Genomic DNA, 9,282 nt, shown 5'->3' with positions numbered 1-9,282 from the left:
CTAAGGCTGTGGCTTGAGGACTACTGGATAAATGTTGGTTACTATTATTCAGCATAGTCTCTCCCTGGGAACTTTTCAGCAACAGTAAGGTGTGGGTGGTGGGGGGCTCACTAAGACTGTTATGTGTCATTATACATGAAAACAACAGCCATTCTCCAGAAGTCACTCTCCCCGATGTGCAGTGCTTATAGTAATCACTGTCCCTGCTACAGGCCAAGGGGAAGGGACACGAGTGGCTGTTGCAGAGGGGTTAGGAGCAGAGCTCCTAAGGTCAGCCTGGTTAGGGTTCAAATGCTCTCTCTGTCTCTCCTTCCTGTGCATCTGTAGCTAAGTTATTAACCTCACACACTCATGCCACTTATTCTTGAGTGCTCATGTGTGCCAGACATGTTTAAAAGGATGGGGAGAAGTGTGTGACCAAGACTAAGAAGGGGAGGTGCATGGGAGATATCAAATATAAGATTTACTGGCCATCACTGCCTTGTGTCACATCTAGAGCTCAGACTGGGGGCTGGGAGGTGAGTCCAGAAAACCTCACCAAAACATCACTGGTGACTTCAAATGTAAAAGAAGACAAAGAGACTGTATGTGTGCCCTTGGCAAACATTGCACAAGAACCCTTTGGATATTTTTCTTCTCTTCTCTTCTCTTTTCTTTTTTCTTTTTCTCTTCTTCCAGATGTTACCATGAATTAACAGCACTCACTCCTGGGCTATTGGACACATATCTTTCTTGCCTCTGACAGAGCAAACCTTGAAGTTGGAAAGCAAGACTTTTATTTGGGGAATGCTGTGGGGGTTTATGACCGAGTCACCACAGAAAGCATTGAGGGTCTGTGAGAGGAAGTACAGAAAGTGGAAAATCTTCAGTAAAATAATTGCAAGGCAACATTTCAGGGTAGTTTAAATTCCTACTGCATTTTAATGACCAATATAGAAGATATAAAAATGTCTTTTACAGAGAAACTCCAACCTTTTGTTTTCCTCGTTATTCTAATAGCTTAAATGGAACATATAATACGATTTTTAAAAAAAAATTTTTTTCATCAAACACTGTAATCAATCTTTCATGCTACAGATCTGTGTAGTTACTGCTTGTCACACACTCAAAATAGATGTGAATAGGACTTCAATGGAAAGGAAACTCTGCTCTTTTCCTTTCTGGTAACAAGGCAATAAACCTTTTACAAATTCCATCCTTAGGCATTTTCCTATTCTGTTTGATCGGATTTAACTGGAAGTTAGTGTTTCCATTCTCAGGCACTGAGGTGGTATTGATGGGAATACACTGATGAGGGCCTTGGGGTTTTAGGAGGTGGGGGCAGTTTTTTAATCCATTAGATTCTTCTGCCTCAGTTCACCACCCAGAACTAACCCCAAGCCCGCCAGATGAGGTCAGGAGGCATGGGCTAGGTAAGGCAGGACAGCAACCTCTGCCTCAGCTCAGCCTGTATGTCAGGGGTGGGAGGGACGGAGGGCCAGTGTTACCTGTGGAAATGGCAGGCCCTTCTCCTGAAGGTCCGTCCAACTCAACTGAAGCATCCTCTAAAATCAGGGGATGTGGCCCCCTCAGGGACTCCTACAGTAGAACTTTGTTTTCTGCAGCTAGTAACATCGCAAATGCAGAATCTGGCTTCTCAGCAAGGACTTCAGGCTTGTCAAACTCGACCACCTGAAAGAGAAGAAGATCTGAAACAGGCAGAAAATATACACTCACCTAGAATCCAAACCACTGAAACCTCTGGGGAGGTTACGCCAACAACTTCCTGTACCTTCCCATTTTCCATGACCAGGACAAGGTCACAGTTGAGAACTGTGTTGAGGCGGTGGGCTATGGTCAGTACTGTGCAGCCTTTGAAGGCATCTTTGATGGTGCTCTGAACAAGGGTGTCAGTCTTGGAGTCCATGGAGGCAGTGGCTTCATCAAGGAGAATGATCTGTTGAGGAGGGCACACTGTATAAGTCACATTAAGCCAAAACTGGTATAAGTCACATTAAGCCAAAACTGCGTCGGAAGGAAACGCAGGGTCTTAGCTCTACTTATTTAAAAAGAAGAAGAAGGAGGAGAAGGAGAAGAGCTGAAAAATCAGGAGCTGTGTGTCCTCTCAAACATTTTTAAAAAATAACAGCAAAATAAAAGTTAGTTCACACCACCTTCGTCTCCTTCAGAGGGACTGACTAAAAGAATAAGGTGATATATGATTTACTTCTCTTTGTAAATGGTTTATTGTAATCTTACAAACTGGAAGGAGGCTTTATCTACTGTGCTAACATGAATCAGCATGAGCTATAATAATTTGTATTTGCTTCCCATCACAGCTATAACAAATCAGCACAAACTTAGAGGCTTAAAAACAACACAAATTTAGTGTCTTGCAGAGCTAGAAGTCAGAGATCCTAAAGTAAAGGTATTGCTAGGGCTGCATTCCTTTTGTAGGCTCTAGGGACAAACTGTTCCCTTGCCTGTGCCAGCTGCTCTGGGCTGCTTGTGTTCCTTGGCTCGTGTTACCTTCCTGGCATTGCTCTAATGGCTACTTCCATTGGTCACATCTCTTCTCTTTCTGACTCTTCAGCCTCCCTCTTACTCAGAGCTGCATGATTATACTAGGCCCACCCAAGTAATCCAGGAAGATCTCCCCACCTCAAAATTGTCGACTTAATTACATTTGCAAACCCATTTTCTCTCAGGTAAGGTGGTACATTCACAGGTTCTGGTTATCAGGACGTGGACATCTTTGGAGGAGGAGGGCACTGTTCTGCCAACTACAATGCAGGTTTGCAAGCCAGAGGGCCTGAGCTCAGCTCTAACTCTGCTTGACCTTGGTTAAATTACTTAACTTGCCCCAAGACTCCATATCCTCATCTGTAAAAAGGGGTTATACCTTCTTCTGAGCATGAAATGCAAAGACAACACCACACACAAACCTTTTCGCAGTGCATAGTGCCTCAGTCAGCATAAATGCCCCATTTATGCTGATGATCTACCACTCCTGACATTAGGACATCTACACAACACACATGGTGAGTTACACTTTGATCCCATTTGAGAATGGGATTTCTAAAGCAAAGGCCACCCATTCCTTGAAATCAGTAGCCAAGGATGACTAAGTCCCTAAGAAAAATGAGTACAAATTCTACAGTTCTTGTTTCTTAGCATTCTGAAGGTGTTCTTTAGCATGCTGGTATTGTTTATCAGGCCTCAGAATTGTTCAGGGACAAGACAAAAAAGAGTGGAGAGGCAGATTTCTTACGCTCAAACCGCTTAGGAAGACAGAGAGAATACCTAAGCAAGGCTTCCCAGGGGAAGGCCCAAGGGAGGCAAGTGCTATTGCTGTAAATGGCTGTTATTTTTCAATTTTTACCCCTTACAACTCTGTCTTAAAAGAAAGTGATCGGTTTTTAAATGGCTCAATTGTTCTCTCTTTGCTGAAAGACAAACGCGGGGCTCTACCTCCTGGACTGAGTGGCGCTGCAGGAAATATCCAAAATTTGACCAATCCATTTTCCGTGCTGTTTCCTTACTTTTGAATTACGGAGAAGCGCACGGGCCATACAAAGCAGCTGACGTTCCCCAACTGAGAAGTTTTCTCCATTTTCTGTGACTTCTGCCTGTAATTTTTCCGGGAGTTTCATTATCTATAAAACACAGAAAATGCCACATTTATGCTGATGATCTATAAAATTGTCCAGCATCGTCTGTATTGATTGCCCCCTGCTCATGCATTCATCAGCTGGCTTTATTTTACCGAGGAAAAGAAAGTACAAAACAACAATCATTTCAACATTGGAAACAGGCACCAGGGAAAGACCAGGGAGTAGGCGGACATTAATAATTTAAAATCACAGTATGATTCATAGAGCCCCGTAGACACCTTGCCAAAAGAGGACAAATGGTGCACATATGGCTCCAGAGAAACACAAACGAAGTGTAAATGGCTTCCAGGGTCCCCATTTCCACGGAGAGAATAGACATTGGATAGGAGAGTTTTCTAGTCATCAAAGAAAGGTAAGACATTGTCTGATTTATGCAGTCATAGTGGCACTGGGGCAGGCTCACCTTGTACCGAGTCTTGGTAGAAACAATCCCCTCTGTGCTGCAGAGGTGGCCACACTCACCTGCTGACTCCCCTGCAGCTCTTATAGGACAGGACCCCATTTCACAGGAAATGGCCGTATTTGCCATTCCTGGAGCATGCCATGCCCCCTCACCTTCCTGTGGCATCTCTGTTCCCAGAAGCAAATGACACTATTGGCAGAGCAGCAGGATGCCCCATCTGCTCTAGAGTCATATCCACTTGGGTTCAAGTCTCCATCCTGCCACTTACTAGCTTACACATGTTTCTTCCCTAAGTCTTCATTTCTATACCTCTAAAAACTGGGATAGGAGCCCCAACCTCAGAGGGCTGTAGTCAGGACAGGACCAAATGAGATAATGCATACAGAGCTCTTGACTGGACCACTGCAGAGGCCTAATACATGTTATCTATTGTTGCTTTTAACAACAGAGAGTAAATAAGGATCACGTTCTACTGACGTATATGGTGCCAACAAATAAGCTTGGCCAAATGCTGGCCCAGTGCTCGTCCAGTTCAAACCTGGGCCAGGTGTCTGGGGCCCTAGTGCTGGGAAACAGGTTCATCCTGGAGAGCCCCAGAGACCTACTGTGTCTCTCATGAATGTCCTCTCCAGAACCTGCCAGAGCATCTCATCCGAGTGGCTCTCAAAGGGATCCAAGTTGTACCTGAAATAAAGGAAAGAGCAGGGAGCTGGATTTCTGAGGAAGACAGGAGCGAGGGAGCATGTTTTCTGCAGCATATGGGAGAGAGTAAGAGGTGGTGTGTGATTACCCCCATGCCTCCAAAAGCAGCGCTTAGCCAGGACAATGGTCCATAAAATGACCAATCTCAGGCCAAGAGAGCAAGAACCCTCAGCTCAGTGATGGAATAGAGACCACCAAGGCAGGTGAGATGGTACTGAGTAAGTATTCAGGAAGACACATTAATTTGGTCCTCACAATGGCCACGTGTGGCAGAATGCATTTGGCCCTCTGCAAATTCTTGGTGGAGGTGGAGGGGTGGGGATTCACTCTGGCATTGCATTCACGCCACCTTCAGAAGTAAGACATGTAGCTGCGGCTCCCAGGCACTTGCACAAGGTGGCTATCCCACTGGCTGGGTGTGAGTCTAGCATACTACTTGATTGGGTGCTCAATGGGACAAATATCCCTCACATCAGAGGGGCAGCCCTTGCACTGGACTGAATGAGAAACTGGTTTTCTCCTTGTCCCTTGATATAGGATCTTGAGCCCTGCAGAAGTTGCAACCTACTGTTTTTATACTTGAACAACTCCTGTTCACTTCTCCGTGGAAATAAATCGATGTACTTCCCTATGGATGGTTACATGCATAGGGTGACCACTTACTTTATTTCACAAACTGGGTTCTTTTGAGAGTGGCCATTGCTAAATGTGATAGGATGCTGAGACACGAGCATAAACCGGGGCTCTCCAGGGCCAACTGGGATATCTGCTCACCCTATGTGTAAGCTTCTTGCTTATTGGTGGTGTAGCTCATAAGATACAGGTAATGTTCATGTCCTTGGCTCCTCCCAAAGCTTCACTGAGGAGCAGGTACTACAGTGCCTCATGATGCTGGTTCCCTCATCCCCACTGTGGGCACTTCACAAAGTTCCTAGCTGGTCTGCTTTTACTATCCAAAAAATAGGAATGCATGACGATCAAAAACAGCTACCTTACTGTACCTACAAACAGGACAGGATCCTGGGGGATCACGGTCAGCTTGGTTCTGAGGTCTTCTAAACCAATTGTGCAGATATCCACCTCATCAATGAAGATTGTACCACCGGCTGGCTCCACCAGACGAAACAGAGCCATTCCCAATGATGACTTTCCTGGGAACAATAAAAGCGATAACAGCAAATCAAACATCAGTTTGCACTTCCATCATATCCAAGAATCTTATCAAGGGAATTTGTGATGCAGTAAAATGGCTCCATGCAGATGACCACGCAGACAGAAAGGCCTCACTCTGTGGGAGCAATCTGCTGCTCTGACGCAGTTAACCTTCTCATCCCTACAGGGGCTCTTAACACAGGACTCATCATCTGGGCCTTGTTTCACAAGAATGATTCTCATTTAATTACTTCAAAAACTGATGTGTGTTTGTTTCCAACTCCACACACCCATTCAACCTGAAATCCTAATTTACAGTAAAAAGATTTGAGGGGGAGGAAAAAAAAACAGCCAATCCGTCGCACGCGCACACACACGGTTGCGCACGCACGTGTTTGGACACACACACACACACACACACCCTCTGGTGTGGTTTAACCAGCACGCGCAGTAGAAATGCAAAGAAAACAACTGGAAAAAAGCATAGTCAGAGCTGATCCTTACCAGAACCTGTTCTTCCAACGATGCCAACTGTCTGCCCACTTTGAATGACCAAGTTCAGCCCGTCAAGAACCAGGGGAGTGTTGTCTCTGTATCTCATCTGATAGTCTCTGAATGTTATCTCCCCACGGCTGGGCCAGTCATGGGGACAAGTCTCCACTTTGCGGGGGTGAGTGCATTCAGGAACACAGGTCTGAAAAGCAAAGTGACCAATGACAGGTTCATAACCATTTGCTTTTCCATCCATTTCATTCATTGATTCATTCATTCATTCCCACCATTCTAGGTACTGGTGTTCATGGTTGTGAGCTAGACCAATAAATTTAGTCAAGAACTTATATTCCGGTGGGGAACTCAGATGATAAGCAAGAAATGAAATCAGAAATGAAGACAATAAAACAAAGTATTGTAGAATACAATATATTTATCTATACATATTATAGATACAATATGTGTATCTACAATACAATATTCTATTGTATTCTATAAAATACAATACTGTAAAAGGGAATATAGAATGTGTGTGGTAGAAATAGGTAGGTGGAGTGAAAGTAACTTAAGGGTCGAAGAAGGTTATCCTGAGGATGTGGCATACAAGCTGAGACCTGGAATGCTAAAAAGATGCCTGCTATAAGAAGATTTGAGTCCAGAGCCTTCCAGGCAGAGTGGACAGCTAGTGCAAAGGCCCTGAAGCCAGGGCAAGCTTGGTCACTTTGAGGAATAGAAAGAAAAGTCATGTGGCTGATGCTTAGTGAACAGAGAGATAGGACTATTGTCCCTATAAGGGACAGCTCCTACTGGGCCTTGTGGGCCTGGGCAAGTGTCAGCAGTTTGACCTTGAAGCTATGTGATGAATCCAGACCAAGTCTTGAGATTTTCAGAATTCAAGATATAATTTCTTTTTTTTTTTTAAAGATTTTATTTATTTGACAGAGAGAGATCACAAGTGGGCAGAGAGGCAAGCAGAGAGAGAAAGAGGAGGAAGCAGGCTCCCCGCAGAGCAGAGAGCCCGATGTGGGACTCGATCCCAGGACCCAGAGATCATGACCTGAGCTGAAGGCAGAGGCTTAACCACTGAGCCACCCAGAGCCCAATCAGATATAATTTCAATATCCGCAGGGGTCATCATGGTGTTCGAAGTAGGAAGATGACAAGAATGCAGAATGTCAGATTCAGAGGTCTTTAAAGTGACATGGAAAAGACATTTTAGTTTCCCAAGAATCCAAGAAAGGCAAAGTCTAAGTAAGGAGTAGAGCGACTTGACTCTGTTATAAGACCAATGTCTCCTCTGAAGTGATGAGTCTCTGTTAGAAATAAGAAGACCCTCATGTGCCCTGTAGGGTGGCTGACCAGCCCAAATCTGTGATAAGCAACCACAATTAGCTGAGAAAATAACTGTATTCTAGACAGTGAATACTTTTAACCCCAGGTGACCTAGTATTCATAAGAAAAATATTTAAGAGAAGCTTGAGGCACCTGTGTGGCTCAGTCTATTAAGTGTCTGACTCTTGATTTCAGCTCAGGGTTGTGAGTTCAAGCTCAACTTGGGCTCCATGCCCAATTAGAAAATATATATATTTTAAATAAGTAAATAAATGTAATATATACATAAATAAATATATAAATAAATACATTTTAAAAATATATATTTAAGAGGAGCAAAATTGTAGTATTATCAGTTTAAGGACTCTGCATATTTGGTGTTTTAAGTATAATAATATTACTAACATAAGGGCCTGTGATTCTAATTTAAAATGAATAATTGAATAATTTAAACATGATTTTAAGTTAAAAGCTTACTGTTCATCTACAACATTGGGATGCAAATTTAAAGCTTACTGTATTTATAAGTGTAATTTATTAGATTTATATAACCTCTGGAAGGTTTTTTGTGAAATCAGTTAATCAAGAAACTTAAGAAGAGAATGGAATGTGCTAAATTTTAAAATACAGCTTAAAATGTTTTAAACTGTTTAAGTTTGTAAATGGGGCCAAATGCCATTCAGAGTCCCTTAAAAGTGATTGCTTGACTTATCTAGACTTCTTCTCAAAGAATTGCAGGATTTGTAAGTTGAACTTAAAAGTTTTTAGAGAAGGGGTGGCTGGGTGGTAGAGTTGGTTGAGTGTCCATCTTTTGATTTCAGCTAAAGTCATGATCTCAGGGTCATGGTCTCAAGGTCATGAGATCAAGCCCCACATGAGGCTCCTTGCTCAGCAAGGAGTCTGCTTGATATTCTCTTTCTCCCTCTTCTTCTACTGCCTCTCTCTCAAATAAATAAATATATCTTTAAAAAAAAGCTTTTAGAGAATTCAACCATTGTTTTTTGCAATTTACAATTTCAGTCAATCAAATATTAGTTTTTAGAACTAAAGTTAGCCACTGATTTCTCTTTTTGTGTGCAGAAACTGCCCTTGAGGGAAAAAAAATGTTTTTAAAAGTATCTCTTCCTCAACCTCAAGAACTTTAGAGTAAATATGGGTTTTAAGAAGAAGGTTGTGGTCCCACTTCAGTTTTTAAAAAGATCCCTTTCACATGTCAAAAAATCAAATGCCTACATAAATTCTGCCAGAGTTAACTAGCCCCTCCTCTGGCATACACTAATTTCTTACCAAAATATACTCTCTGAGCAGCTCCACAGAGGTGAATTTGGCCTGGGTCTCTGTCCCTGTGCGCACGCACACTTGGAGCAGTCCGCTTAGCTATTGTAGAGAAGCAAGCAGCTGGGTTAGAGCACTTTCCTCCCTTGGGTTCCACCGTTCCACCTTCAGGGGCAGCCCTTGTGAAGTACCCCTCCCCAGTCTCACTCAGGGGAACACAGAAAGTAGGCCTGTATTCCCATCCAAGTGCCTAGAAGTGAAGATACTGGGGTA

The 9,282-nt window shown here is 43.3% G+C and overlaps 1 protein-coding gene across 4 annotated transcripts in view; it reads right to left on the bottom strand.

The window, feature by feature from the left end:
- Positions 1 to 800: 800 nt before the first annotated feature.
- LOC125089879 (ATP-binding cassette sub-family C member 12) overlaps positions 801 to 9,282 on the bottom strand; it is a 157,479-nt gene continuing 148,997 nt past the window's right edge. For all 4 annotated transcript variants that reach the window (XM_047712351.1, XM_047712352.1, XM_047712353.1 and 1 more), the window contains 7 exons: positions 9,022 to 9,111; positions 6,415 to 6,604; positions 5,750 to 5,909; positions 4,662 to 4,740; positions 3,522 to 3,635; positions 1,772 to 1,936; positions 801 to 1,671 (listed from right to left, as the gene is read on the bottom strand). In XM_047712351.1, coding sequence (XP_047568307.1) covers positions 1,579 to 1,671; positions 1,772 to 1,936; positions 3,522 to 3,635; positions 4,662 to 4,740; positions 5,750 to 5,909; positions 6,415 to 6,604; positions 9,022 to 9,111 — 891 coding nt within the window. In that variant the 3' untranslated portion in view covers positions 801 to 1,578. The remainder of the gene's footprint in view (positions 1,672 to 1,771; positions 1,937 to 3,521; positions 3,636 to 4,661; positions 4,741 to 5,749; positions 5,910 to 6,414; positions 6,605 to 9,021; positions 9,112 to 9,282) is intronic.

Source organism: Lutra lutra, chromosome 17 (assembly GCF_902655055.1).
Source record: "Lutra lutra chromosome 17, mLutLut1.2, whole genome shotgun sequence".
Classification (NCBI taxonomy): domain Eukaryota; kingdom Metazoa; phylum Chordata; class Mammalia; order Carnivora; family Mustelidae; genus Lutra; species Lutra lutra.
This window is presented reverse-complemented; position numbering and strand designations above follow the sequence as displayed.